At 45.2% G+C, this 15,139-nt stretch overlaps 1 protein-coding gene across 1 annotated transcript in view; it reads left to right on the top strand.

Annotated features, from left to right (window-relative positions):
* DCHS2 (dachsous cadherin-related 2) overlaps nt 1–15,139 on the top strand; it is a 114,936-nt gene that overhangs the window by 66,006 nt on the left and 33,791 nt on the right. Inside the window, exons 4-7 of the mRNA XM_083519842.1 lie at nt 1,373–1,609; nt 4,083–5,102; nt 6,886–7,073; nt 7,833–7,932. Of these exons, the coding sequence (XP_083375968.1) occupies nt 1,373–1,609; nt 4,083–5,102; nt 6,886–7,073; nt 7,833–7,932 (1,545 nt within the window). The remainder of the gene's footprint in view (nt 1–1,372; nt 1,610–4,082; nt 5,103–6,885; nt 7,074–7,832; nt 7,933–15,139) is intronic.

Genomic DNA, 15,139 nt, shown 5'->3' with positions numbered 1-15,139 from the left:
GCTTGGTTTTTATGAATTACTTCATTTAAGACTTTTTAAAATCTACTTGCCAAAATATCAGCAAAAATTTTGTAATCCACGTTTAGGAGTGAGATGGGACGGTAGTTCTTGAGTTGAGTCTTTTCAGATTCCAATTTTGGTATCAAAGTGATGAAGGCTTCTTTCCACGATTCTGGTGCTCCCTTCCCTTCCATAATTTGGTTGCATACCTCCATTAGCGGCTGCATCAAGTATTCCCTCAATGTCTTATAATATTTGGAGGTAAGTCCATCTGGGCCTGGGGATTTGCCTAATTGCATATTCTGAATGGCACTTTCAATTTCCTGTTGTATTATTTTGTAATTCAGGGTTGTTTGTTTATCTTGAGATAATTTTTGCAAGCCATGACTTTTTATAAATTAGTTTATCTCAGTCTCTGCTTGAGGTCCTTGAGTAAACAATTTTTTTAAATATCTCTGGAAACACTTTCTGATTTCTTCTGGTTTCTGAATACATTCTCCTTCAACCTCCAGATTGGTAACAAAGTTCAATTTTTGTCTCTTTTTCAGCTGCCATGCCAGCAGCTTCCCACATTTATTTGCCGATTCGAATGATCTTTGTTTCATCTGTTTAATTTTCCATTCAACTTCTTGATTTATCAATTTCGCATATTGTGCTTGATGGAATTTTATTTCTCTTAAAACTTCTTTTGATTTAGGATTAAGTCTCAACTTTTTTTCTCCATCTCTTATCTTATCCAAAATCTTGTCCTTTTTACCATTCCAGAGTTTTTTCTTAATAGTATTCTGTTGAATCAGAAACCCTCTCATAACAGCTTTGCTTGCGTCCCAGATTATTTTCTTTTCCACCGAAGTGTTCAAATTTATTTCAAAATAGTCCTTCAACGTTTTTTGGGCCTTCTTCACAATCTCCTGATCTCTAAACAAGGTGTCATTCATTCTCCATCTGAAGGATCCAGCTGGTGGATTTGATTGCCTTCTTCTAGTCCAGGATGGAGAACTAATTTCAGTGGGTTGGGCAAGAGGCAAAAGTGTGCAGAGCAGCGAATGTAAAATTTACTCTTGCACCATAGGCTTGTTTCTATACTCAAACACCTCATTCTATCCTCATGCTTGAACTCCGGAACCATCGTGCCAAATTTGGTCATGCTATCCCAAGAGGTGTCCAAATCCATAGCAAACAGAAACCGTGTTCCAAAATATATAAATGATATAGGTGAACTTTCGTTTTTTCTACTCTTGCAGTGGTGCTCTTAACACATTTTTATTTTTAAGTACACATCAATTCCATGGCTAACACTTCTGAACTTCAGAAATGACAGGGAGAGATAATTTTCTTGTCCCATTTGTTCACCTTTTCTTCTCCTTTACAGGAATCGTCTACCTGATAGCATCTCTCAGTAACGTGGAACATACCAGTGTGCTGTTGGCTGTTTCTGCCCGGGATGGAGGTGGCCTTGGTTCCACTGTTAATGCAGTTGTGACTGTGAAGATCCTGCAGACGGCTGTGGCTCCTGCCGTTTTTGAGAGATCACGTTACACTTTTTCCATCCCTGAAGATGCACCTGAAGGAAGTGCGGTCGGAACGGTGAAAGCAAGGGAGCCCTTGAGTAAGTGGTCTTGGAAGATATTCAGACAGATTCCAGTGCCCCCTGATTTGTTACAGGCTACAAACATATGCAGCCAATATTGTGTTAAATGTTATTTTTACACTTTCAGTGGAGAAAAGCACACAACTAAATGTGAAACTAGGTTTTGAATTACAGTCATACCTCTTGTTACGTTTGGTTCAGGTTACATTCTTTCAGGATACGTCCTGCGGTGACCCGGAAGTAACGGAATGGGTTACTTCCGGGTTTCGCCACTCGCGCATGCGCAGACGCTCAAAATGATGTCACGCGCATAAGCAGAAGTGGCGAATCGCGACCCGCAGACGCGGGTTGCGTTCTGCTCATTTTGCAAATGGGGCTCCAGAATGGATCCCGTTCACAACCAGAGGTACCACTGTAGTGTAATAGTAAGAAACTAGTGCATTTTCCCACATTTGAGTGTTTCCATGTGGTTTCTTGGGAGACGATATTAAAAGAGATATAAACAAACATGCATGCATACATACATACAGTATGTTTAAAAAATAAGTACTTCCATTATAACAGTTAAACTTTACAAGGTACACTGGGCTCATGTATTGTTTCCTCACCTGCACGCATGGAGAGTCATGCAGCCATATCAAGGTAGGATATTGCTAGGTCGAAATGGGGAGGCTTGCAGGCCCCCTTCCTCCATGCTTCCTAATGTGCTGTCATGCTGTATGTGTGCATGGTTTAGGAGGGGAGGGAAGGAGGCTCTATTAGAATCCTCAGTGTGTGAGCTCTGTAACTAGCATGCAAATGGATTGTGCCCTATGTGTGTATTCCTAAATGGACTAGGAGAAATTGTGGTAGTGAAAGATGAGTACTGTTTATACGTAGGCAAAGTTGCTTGAAACAATTAGTGTTCAAATACTAGCAGGGCTTGCTGATTAGAAGGTTGGCGGTTCGAATCCCTGCGACAGGGTGAGCTCCCGTTGCTCAGTCCCTGCTCCTGCCAACCTAGCAGTTTCAAAGCATGTCAAAGTGCAAGTAGATAAATAGGTACCACTCCGGCGGGAAGCTAAATGGTGTTTCCGTGCACTGCTCTGGTTCACCAGGAGTGGCTTAGTCATGCTGGCCACATGACCCGGAAGCTGCACGCTGCCTCCCTCGGCCAATAAAGCGAGATGAGCGCCGCAACCCCAGAATTGTTCGCGACTAGACCTAACGGTCAGGGGTCCCTTTATCTTTTATGGCATATATGAAAATTGGGGGAAATGAGTCTGAATGTTTAAAGGAATTTCTGTCACACAGCAAACCATGATGAAGCAAGGCTGTTTTCAAACAAAACACCAAACTATAGTTAAAAAATTACACGGTTCATAAGCCAAAAAACAAACCATGGGTTTGTGCTATGGTTTAATGCCAGAAAACAAACCATGGTTAGTCTGCTGGGCTGGGTTAACACTTTCAAACAAACCTGGATCAGACTCCCCAATCTGGAACCTTCCAGATGCTTTGGACTTTACTACTACCATCCCAGGCCAGCATGACTAGTGGTCAGGGTTGATGGGAGTTGTGGTCTAAAACACCAGGTTGGCAAAGACTGAGCTGCTAAACGGCGGCTTAGTGTTATGTTCAAACAAGCCTGTTAAACCTGAATTGAATAGGTGAACTGAAATGGCAGCTTTTAGCAATAAATTTGTGGGTATTTAAGGTGCCATGGGACTCTTGTTCTTTTTTAAGCAGCTTGAACACTATATGTATTGAGAAGCACAGTGAGAGACTAAAGATGCTTCTGTGGCTTCACATATTCTGCCATTCTCCTCTATATAAGCAAACACTGTAATTACTTAATACATTGCAACCTTTACAGGATGTGGCCTGGCAGTGGCCTAGGAAGGTTTGATACTGACTCTCCATGGTTTCCTGGGAAAAGTCAATTTCCCTAGGCTTTGAGAGCCTCTCCTTCCCCCACTCCGTGCGTGCTCTCTATATGTTACAGCTTCCTGGTTTGTTCAGTGGGTTGAGGTTTTGACCCTTAGTTCTCACAACAGTTATACTAGAGTCTTAAAATTAGGCTATACTGGAATGTTTATGTGTCTGCTTAGAGTGGAATTCCTCTGTTCAACCTGACCTAGTTGGAAAGAGTTCTTGTATAATTTTAAATGTGAGAAATGATATTCATTTCTTCATAAAATTTAATCACACCTATGGGGTGAAAATACAGATCTCGTAAATGGGCTAACTGCGTGCCTTTAAGTTAGTCTGCACAGCATCCATTTTTTCCTACTACACCCTAGAGATTACAGCAAAAAAGAAAGAAATAAAACACAAAAAACTTAGGAAACAAACATCCAGAGAGGCGTTTAAACTGTTCAACTCACTTAACGCTGCTGTGCCATACATTTCTCAAATGCTCTAGAGCATATTCAGCTAAGTGGATCTTCTAACAAATTGGATGCCTCTTCTTTGACACGGGGGTGTGTTTTGTTTTTAATCTTCTTTACAGATTTATTGGAAACGGTTTCCTACAGAATTTCCTCCGGTGATCCCTACGGAAGGTTTTCCATTGACCCGCAGTATGGAATCATCCGCACTAAGAAGCAGCTCGACCATGAAGCCCATTATCACACCCTTCTCACAGTGCAGTCCCAGTTGGGAAGCTCCCCTGTCTACAGCAGCGCCCAGGTCAACATAACCGTGATTGACGTCAATGACAACCCTCCAGTGTTTGTGTCGGAATCTGACCAGATTAATATATCGCGAAGCACCGTGCCTGGCACAGCTCTTTACATCGCTCATGCAGAAGACAAAGACAGTGGGCTAAATGGCGCAGTCCGGTACGCCATTGTAAGCAATCGATCAAGTATTTTTACCATTGATCCTGTTCTCGGGGTACTGTACCTTGCCAGAACTCTGGATAGTGATACACAGCATGAACACACGGTGGTGCACATTACAGCAGAAGATCATGGAAGTCCTCCCTTGAGTTCTCTGTTGATCCTACGAGTGGTGATCGATGAGCATAAGGGACGCCCCATGCTGACTTTTGAAAATTTGGTGTATCAGGTGGAAGTTAGTGAAGCAGCACCCATAGGTGTCAAAATTCTGCAAATCCAAGCCCGGAAGTTAGATCCCCAGCGTACCCCTGGGAATGTTGTGTACTCCTTGGAGCATAACACGGATTCTGCTGCATTTAGAATTGACCCAGAAGCAGGTGTGATCTACCTACGGAATCCTTTAGATTACGAACCTACGCAAGTGCATAGTTTCAGAGCCTTTGTCTCTAGCACAGCAGATAAGTCAGGGCAGAATGCAAGTACATCAGTGATAGTTAACGTAATGGATGAAAACGACAATTCTCCCGTGTTTTTGCGTGATGCCTATTTTTTTGACGTGGAGGAGAGTTCGTTAGCCCAAGGTGTGGTTGGCACAATAGCCGCAGTTGACAAGGACTCTGGAAGAAATGCGCAGCTCTCCTATTTCCTCTTATCAGATGGAAAATATTTTAAAATCAATTCCAATACAGGTAATATGTTTTAATAATCTTCCCTGTTCTCCTTGCGGCATGTTAAGCTTTCTGCTAAACTAGAGTGCTTGTCGTGTGTGTGTTGTGTGTATGAATATAATTTGCATGTCCAGATTCAGGGTGAAAACAGTGGGATGTAACAGGCAGACAAAAGAGAGAACAACTGAATTCTCTCCACTGGAGGATCTAGCTTCTGCATACACTCAAAACTCATGATAGGCTTTGCAAAGTGAATTGTCAGTATATTAAAAAGTCAGATATGTAAATAATATTACCTGCAGGTCACATAATCGTCTTTCTTTCTTTCTTTCTTTCTTTCTTTCTTTCTTTCTTTCTTTCTTTCTTTTACCTTCAAGCTATTATTGAGCAGTGATCAGCAGCTCAAAGGAACGAGCATGGTACTGCTGATGCCATCACAAGTATCTGTGAAAACTGCTAGCAAAGATGGTTACATATCACTGTCAGGGACAACACTCAAACCCCTGCAAAAGTGCAAAGTTGGATGGCAAGCAGTTCCACCATTCCACACATACATTACATATTGTCTGAGCAGATGACTTGCAGGACAGATGCTGGTCAGACTTACCAGTCTGATATCTCCATTCTTTTTTCATGCCCACCTCTGAATCTTAAAACATTTGCAATCTTCCATTTGTATCTTCCCAGGCCTGCCCTGGGACCTGCCTACATCTTTCTCTTCCTAATACTATCCCATCCTTACCATACCTGACATCTCTTCTCCTTTAACTGATCCACTGGCCTTCAGTTGTTGTGTTGCTATCAGCTAACTTTCCATTGTTCTTCCTGGTGAAGGATCTACCCTGATCTCAATTTATACCTACTGCTTGCTCCCTTCCACTGTACTATATCCGTAGCTGGAACTCTTGCGGCTTTGGACACGATTCAAGGACATTGGTGTGAAAATGTCTAATAATTTTGTATCGCAACTCGTATGTGAAATGTAGGATTAGCATTTGAGGAGGTGAAGGTCTCTGGATGATTCGAATGCCAAAACCCAGGATAAACAAAGACAGGTATTTTAACAAGATAAAATGAAACGTTGAAAATCAATCAGAAGGGATTGTGTAATAAAAAGTCAGGCACGAGTGACAAATCTAGCTGGCGGGAGAGGCCTTGTACTACACAGATGTGGAATCTGAGACTACTCTCCACTGCTTGCCATCTGGAAAACGAGGAAAGCAGAATGGCTAATATAGCTGGGTTTAGAGAGATAGTGTGGAGATCAAAGAAATATAGCACAGTTCCATAGGAATGGATTTCTTACGAAGCACCCAAAATCCTGCGATAAAGAAGGCCAGCTGGTCGTGGTAAGGGGCTGCAAGGCTGCAGAATATCCTCAGCCCCTACAGCAAAGTGAAGAAAATGCTTGCTGGTCCCCCCAAAGGGTCTGTGATGAGAAGTCCCTGGTATATGATGTCTCGTCCAGCTGGCTAACAACTAAAATAATTTTTGCTCTTTTCTGCTGGCTGGAAGAAGGAAATATTTTGGCTTCTTTAGAGCAGCCATCTGGCTTTAAAGTTAGCTGTTTCTGTGTGAAGTGGAGTCACTTGGAGTCCAGCGAAGTTATAATGACCCCAGGGTACACAAATATATGCTGAGTGACAGGATCTCTCTTGGCTTTCTGTAGTATGCAGTGTGCATATCAAGTGACTGACGTGGTTAAGGCAGAGTGTGCTATAAAGCGTGCGCAGCTTGTTAAAACCTGTTATATGCAGCCCATAACGCTCTTTTTTTATCACTGTTTCCCCCAACCCCCCACCAGGTGAAATTATAAACTGGGTTGCATTAGACTATGAACAGCAGGCTCACCACTATCTGATTGCTCTGGTGACTGACAACGGGGTCCCGCAACATAATGCCACAATAACAGTCTATATCTCTGTTACCGATCTCAATGACAACCACCCATGCTTCCCGCAGCTTCTGTCTGGAGCAGACCTACATGTCAAGGTTTGGACAGATTGAAATCCCTTTCTTTCTTATCCATGTGTAACTTAAAGAAGCACCTTTGTGTCGCGTATGAATGCTATTAATGTGTGACAGAATTTGAAAGAGTTGTTTTTAAATGAAACGCATGTTCCAACCAGTGTAGGTGTTAAATTTGCGTTTTACAGACCATTGTAAGCAAAAAGGCCCTTTTAACCTCATAGTGTCTTACTGCAGCACACAATAATTTTTTAAAAATTTGTTTTGAGCACCATCTTGTGGTTAGAATATGGGGAAACGGCTGAAAAGCACAGTTGGCACATAATCAGGGTAAGCATGATTCTAATATACCAAACTACTGAGATAAAATCTGTTTAAACTTAATTTTCACTTTACTGTAGCCTACATTTGCTGCACATGCTACTAGCCCATAGACATGTTGGTTATATGCAGCTGCTTATCCCACACAATGGGAATGCTTGTGGGACCCAGACTACTTAATTTACTTTTCACATTTTTATCAATTAGTTCTTCACATTGCCTAACGTAATGCAACTTCTGCATGACTTGGAATTTTGAACTGCCCAAATGTTCTTTTTGAACTGCCCTTTCCCCCGCCCTCTAAAAGCCCATTTTTGGGGTCTGGATGCCCATTAAAAAGCCTTTCCTTTTGCACTCTGCCAGTCCTTCTTAGCGCTTTAGTTTTGAACCTTTCTTTAATGTATATTAATTTAGTTGGTCTTATGTGGAAAGTCTAATTCTAATCAATCTGCTTGCTATTAGGTTTTGGAAGGGCAACCAGCAGGAACCCTGGTTGCCACCATGTTTGCCAAGGACCTTGATTCTGGGAACAGTGGGATCGTGTTATATTCATTGTCCTCAGGTAAAAAAATCCTTACTTCTCAAGTACAGATAAGAAAGTGCACGATATCCAGATACATTGGGCAAAGTTGTAACCGTACAACATAAACTGAGGGCAAAGATCTGTTCTTGGCTGCTCTTGGAAACTTCTCTTTTCTGAATCAAACACTGATTCAAGTTTATTAAGTGGAATTCCCACGTCTCTCCATCACATGTGGCATGCTGCCTGTTTATTATGAGGTATATTCAGTTTTAAATGTGAGAGTTGTAAAAATGCCCAATTTTCAAACTTATTATTATTGACATGTCTCTCTTCATGCATTTGTGATCTTTGTAATATTGGGAGTAGCTCTTTTTACCTTTTTATCCTTCCACGCTTGTTTTTGTTGCGTTTAGCATTCTTAATCGAAAGCTCTGACTTAGCACACCCAGGATTAAGTTGGTAATACTAAGTAAAATATGTTCAGTATAGTTTAGGATTTCATCTGTTATAGGCAGATGCTTTCACCGTCCCAGTGGGAAAATGACCTTTCCTTTCCCATGACTAACTGGAAATCTTCTTCCTATAGGAATTGACCATGGCAGTCTGGGACAGGGATCAAAAGATAATGGGAGCAAACAATGGGGGCTTGTGCAGATCCTATTTCATCCTTTGTTGGGTCGAATGTTTGCTGGAGAGAATTCTGCAGCAAAACTGTTTTTGCAGTCATGACCTGCTCATTGGCTTCCCACAGTCTTCTGGTTGGTCACTTTGAGAACAGGACACTGGACTCTGAAAGCAGTATGCTGGTCTAATCCTGAAGTGTTCTTGTCTTTCCTTTTACTAGGTCCTAGTTTTGGCTTATTTATAAATAAAAAATAAAAATTGCAGGTCTAAAATGACCCTCTCTAGTGCTAACGTTCTGTGATCATGCACTGCACATTTATTCTGGAGTCATTGAACAGAAAACAGTGACAGAGCCTCCAGCTTTTTACAGTCCTTATTAAAAAGAACAAAAGGAGGAAGCTTAAAAAAAAAGTCCCATGGAAACCTAACAGACCAATATTTTATTGCTGTCTTACGAGTTAGGCTATAGCCTATTAAAATTCATGCCTAGATACCAGTGTTCGAAACTCTCATTGTTCTAGGTGCATTTTGCAGCAGGGAATTTCATTAGTGTGAGCAGTTTCTGAGTGCACTAGTACGCCTAAGATTTTGGATTAAAACTGCAGAGTGGAAGGAAAGGAGGAGCTTTTTCTGCCTCTCCACTTCCAGCTACTCTCTGAAGACTGGAGAAGAGACACTCTGAAGAATATTAGGGGGATGGGCAGCGAAAGGACCAGACCATGTGAAAAATGAACATAACATTTTAGCTGCAGTTCATTCATTTTCAGCTTTGTATTCTTGCTATAAAAGTTTGCCTAGACATTCTGTTGTTGTGCCCATAACTTAGGTTTGAGGTGCCATTTAGCTCCTAGCTTTCATATCTCAGTTTCTAATACTGCTTGATACATTAATAGTAGTCTTTGAAACATGACTATTCACTTTTGCAACATAAAACAAATGGCCGAACTTCATTTTTGAAACAACCATTTTTTACACTATTCACATTCAAATATCATTGTTATTTATCCTTAAATGTTGGCTTTTTTTCTTAGCAAAGTTGTGATTATTAGCCCATTTGAATCGAGAATAACTCGTGTCACTAAATTTAAAACTGGTAGAGAATAATGCAATCTTAATACAGATGAATTTTACATTTCTCAACTGCTATTCTTCAACATAGCTCCAATTTGCATCCCAGAGTCAGCTTATACTTGTCATAATTATTTGTTGCTGAATGAACTCAAACTAAAGTACCATGAAGACCAAATTACCTCTTTTCCTTAACAGAGAAAGAACAGTTACTACTTCCTAAAGTCCTCCCAGGAAGACTTGAAGCCTAACATACTTTCACATCCTGCATGTGATATCTTGGGGGAAAGCAAGAAATCCAGACTTCACTAACCCCATGTGAGGGTTTGATTAGCTGCTTGTGCGTGAAAACGTGCTCCCTCAGAGTTTGTGCGACCCCACAAACCTCCGTGTGTGACGGAGCTCCTCAGACATGTCTGCTCTAGTCACTAGTAGAGTCCGACAGTGGCTATCTGCGGAAGCGTTTCCAGCAAAGAAGTTCCTTAACGGAAACGCGTCTCCTGGACTCACGGCGTGACAGTTTCCTGCGAGGTGTGGGTCTGCCTATGGGAGACTCCGATACCTCCCCACTGTTCTCGCTGGAAGCCTCCCTGAGCCCTCCCTCCTGCTCGCATTCCCTCAGAGACCCACTCCTCCCCCTGCTGGTCCCTGCTTCAGCAGTTGAGTCTCTTTCATCCTGCCTGAGTCCCTCCACCACCTGATGCTCTGATGGCAGTTCCCTGACATCCACCTCCCCTCCAGGGCCCCCCTCACCCCCTCCCAATTCCTCCCCCCTGGGAGGTGAAGGGCTAAAACCCCGAAACGAATCTTCCTCATCTTCTGACGTCTCGAACAATTCTCTCCATCGATCGTCGTCCTGGCCAGCTGAATCCTCTTCCTCTTCAGAATCTGGGAACCCCTCCAACTCCTCTTCCTCGTCGGTGGTGGCAAAGTATTCCCTTCGGAACCTCGCTACCGGCTGAGGTTTACGTGGGAACCTCTGATGAAAAGTCTCTATTAAAACCTCGTCATTGACATCCTCTGCCCTAACCCAGGTGTTTTCCGACTCCGGTTCCCCTTCCCACATTACCAAATACTCTACTTGATCTCCCTTCCACCTGGAATCGAGGATCTCCGCTACATGGTAGCTGTGTTCCTTCTCCTCCATTGCTGGTCCCCTAGTGACCCTCCCCTCACTGTCTCCTCTATACGGTGACAGCAACGACCTGTGAAAAACTGGGTGCAGCTTCATGTGGTTCGGTAACCGGAGCCTGAAAGCCACTGGATTGACCTGCTGTATGACTTCAAACGGACCCAGCCTTTTGGGTCTTAATTTCTTACAACCTCCTTTGAATGGCAACCCTTGGGTTGACAGCCACACCTGGTCCCCCACCCTGATGCTTTCACCTTCCCTTCTGTTTTTGTCTGCCTGCCTCTTATATTCCTCCTTAGCCCTGTTTAAATTGAGTTGGAGCTGGCGATGGATCGCTTCCATTTCTTCCACGAACTGTTCTGCAGCTGGAACGCTCCAGTTCTCCCCCTCCCCCCCTGGGAAGGCTCTGGGATGGCACCCGTGATTAGCCAAAAAGGGGCTCATCCCCGTGGACACGTTCTCTGCATTGTTGTAGGCAAATTCTGCCAACACCAACTTCTCCACCCAATCATTCTCTCTGTCATTAACATAACACCTCAAATATTGTTGGAGAACCCCATTTGCTCTTTCCGCCTGCCCGTTGGTTTCAGGATGACGGGCCGTCGAGAAATTAACCTCTACATGCAGTAAGCTCATGAGCTTCCTCCAGAACCTGGAAGTAAATTGTTTCCCTCGGTCTGAAACCACCCTCAAGGGGGCGCCATGCAACCTAAACACATTCTCTACAAACAATTTGGCGGTTTCTTCTGCTGTAACCGCATGTGAGCAGGCTATGAAGTGGGCCATTTTAGTTAACAGGTCTACTACAACCATGATGGCTGTTTTCCCTCTAGACCTTGGCAGATCAGTCATGAAATCTATTGCCACTGCTTCCCACGGTCTCTCAGGTGTGGGCAGTGGTTCTAATAAACCAGCCGGCGCCCGCCTCTCCCCCTTGGCTCTTTGGCATTGTTCACACCCTCTCACATACTCCCGCACATCTTCCCTGACCTTGGGCCACCAAAATTCCCTGGTAACCAGCCACATGGTTTTGTGTTGCCCAAAGTGCCCTGCTGTGGGGCTATCGTGCAGCTGCTTGAGTACCTTCTCCCTCAATTCCCCTTCAGGTATATATAACGCTCCCTTATAATACAATGCCCCATTTCTCTCCTCAAAACCACCGGATTTGTCTTCCTCCCCTCTGAGATCCCTGAGTTTCCCCTGGGCGTATGCATCCTGCACCGTACCCTCTACCAATTCCCTTTGCCCCACCAAAGTCGCCCCACACACCCAGCGGTCCTCTGGAATGATATGGGTTTCTTCGGGTGCTCCCTCCCCCTCCAAATATTCAGGTTTGCGTGAGAGAGCGTCCGCCCTAACATTCTCTGGGCCTGGCACATAACAAATCTCAAAGTTAAATTTGGAGAACTCTTGGGCCCATCTCAACTGCCTTTGGTTGAGCACTCGCGCCGTTCTCCAGTACTCTAGATTTTTATGGTCCGTGCACACTTGCACTTTATGTTGTGCACCAACTAGCAGATGCCTCCATCTCCGGAACGCCTCATGAATAGCAAGCAGTTCTCGGTCGTACACCGTGTAGTTCCTCTCGGATTTGTTCAGCTTCCGCGAGAAGAAGGCACACGGACGCCACTCTGACTCCTCCTTCCCCGGCTGCAGAAGAAGCACCGCCCCTATGGCTCTGTCAGATGCGTCTGTTTCAACCCTTAGCTTCTTTCGTAAATCCACATGCAGAAGTTGTTCTTCAGAGGCGAAGGCCCTTTTCAGTTCCTCAAACGCTCGCTCCGCCTCCGCCGTCCATACAAACTTCTTTTTACTGCTGAGACAGTCAGTGATGGGCGCCGTCAGATGGGCGAAGTTGCGGATGAACTTACGATAAAAGTTTCCAAACCCTAGGAACCTCTGCACATCCTTCTTGGTTTTGGGTGTTTTCCATTCCAGCACTGCCTGTACCTTGCCGGGATCCATGGCCAATCCCTTGTCTGACAGGCGGTACCCCAGGAATTCCACCTCCTTGGTATGGAACCGACACTTCTCCAGTTTGACCCACAGCCTGTTGGCTTGCAGTCTGCTCAACACTTCTCTGACGTCTCTCACATGTTGCTCCTCATTCTCAGAATACACCAACACATCATCTAGAAAGGCAACGCAATTCTTGTAGAGCAAAGGGCCCAGCACGTGGTTCATAAAAGATTGAAAACACGCGGAGCCTGCTTGTAATCCAAATGGCATAACGAGGTATTCAAACGCCCCCAAAGGGGTAAACATGGTGGTTTTCCATTCATCCCCTTTCCTTATGCGTATCAGGTTGTACGCCCCCCTTAGATCCAGCTTTGTGAAAATCTTTCCCTTCCTCACCCTGGTCAAAATATCATCAATTCTGGGCATAGGGAACGCCACCGGTTCAGTCACTGCATTCAGCCGCCTAAAATCACATACAAGTCTCGGCTTGTCCGCATTTTTTTTGTCCACAAAGAACACTGGGCTCCCCCCTGCTGCTTTGGACTCTCTGATGAAGCCTCTCTTCAGGTTCTTGTCAATGAACCCTCGCAACTCCTGCATTTCCCTGTCTGACATGGCATACAACTTGCCCACGGGAAGCTGTGCTCCTGGGAGTAAATTGATCTGACAATCAAAGGGTCTATGAGGTGGTAGTTGGTCAGCTTCCTTCTCGCTGAACACGTCGCTGAGATCTGCATACTGTGGTGGTACCTTCACCTTCCCCATTACTTCAGTCCCTGCTAGGGTGGCTTGGGCCCCTGCTGAACCCTTCTCCCCTTTGCAGTGTTCTAGGCAATGTGCTGAACCAAAGGACACCACTCTTTGATGCCAGCCAACCAGCGGATCATGTAGAGCTAGCCAGCTCATTCCCAAAATAATGGGAGCGCCTCCCAGGGTGGCCACATTAAACGCTATCAGTTCTGTGTGCCTTGCCACCCTCATTATCATTGGGACAGTCTGCAAGCGGACTCCTCCTCCCAACAACTCCCTGCCATCAATCGTGGTCACCTGCAGGGGGTTGCTTAAAGGGATGGTCTGTATCTGGTGTTCAGCAGCAAACTCCTTGCTCATAAAATTGCAGGAGCTGCCTGAGTCCAATAGCGCCTTTATTTTTAGGGGGTGCCCATTCTGCAGCTCTAGCGACACTTCAATCACTAGAGCAGGTCGAGGAGCTTCTGGCACGGGCACTTTCACTGCTCTTTGGCCTGGCTGCAGTGCCCCAATTGTGGCAACCAGGCGTTGGCTTTTACCTGCTCCGCTCCCCCTTCTTCTCCCCCCTCAACAGCTCCCACCATCCCTTGCCATTCCTTCCTCTGGGGGCAGACTCTGGCAAAGTGGCCTGGCTGTTGGCAGAGATAGCATTTCCGGGGGCCCTTTCCCTCCTTCTTAGCTCCCTCGCTGGTTTTTGAAAATGCGCGCGCGCGCGCTGTTCCGATTTCCATCGGCTCTGCCGGCGGGAAAGCTGGCTCAGGAATGTCTGGAATGCGGAACTCCTTCCAACGTTCCCCTCTCCCTTCCCGCCTCTCCAAGGCTCTTGCCTCCTGCCGCGCTCCTATGGTCAGCGCAGATTTGGTCAGCTGATCCATAGACTCCGCCCTGGGGCTCCGTGCCAGCTCGTCTTTCACCCCCGAAGAAAGACCTTCTTCAAATAGCATTTGAACGGGTGCCGCCGATAAATCCCAACTCAGTCTGTGAATCAGCATGGTAAACTCAGTCCAATATTCACGGACAGATCGACTTCCCTGCTTACAAGCCATTAGCTGTCTGCGCACCACCCCTTCCTCAATATCGCTGGAAAACATGATATCCATTGCACGAAAGAACTTCATTGTGTCCTTTAGTATGTCATTGTGCGTTGCCATTAGGGGTCGAACCCAGTCTCTAGCCCCTTTCTCAAGATGCCCAATTACAAAAGCAACTCGCGATTCCTCATCAGGGAACTCATCGAACTGCACATTAAGGGCATATTGCATCTCTGTCCTAAAAGCATGGTAGTCCTTGGGGTCCCCCCCAAATTTTTGCACCAATCCTGGTACCTTTCTGGGGAATTGCGTGGCTCTCCCCTTCTTGTCTGCATCCTGAGCCCTTCTCTCCTCCAACCTCGCCGTCTGCAGGGCCAGTTGAACCTCCAACGCTCGGTATCTATCTTCCAAGCTTGGACCAGCTCCAGCCCCTGCTCCTCCGGTTCCGGTTGGTTCGCTCATGATGCCTTCTCTTGCACAGGCAGCGTACAAAGACTGTCGGACTGCTGTGAGGGTTTGATTAGCTGCTTGTGCGTGAAAACGTGCTCCCTCAGAGTTTGTGCGACCCCACAAACCTCCGTGTGTGACGGAGCTCCTCAGACATGTCTGCTCTAGTCACTAGTAGAGTCCGACAGTGGCTATCTGCGGAAGCGTTTCCAGCAAAGAAGTTCCTTAACGGAAA

The sequence above is a fragment of the Podarcis liolepis genome (assembly GCF_965112155.1).
Source record: "Podarcis liolepis genome assembly, chromosome: 9".
NCBI lineage: Eukaryota > Metazoa > Chordata > Lepidosauria > Squamata > Lacertidae > Podarcis > Podarcis liolepis.
This window is presented reverse-complemented; position numbering and strand designations above follow the sequence as displayed.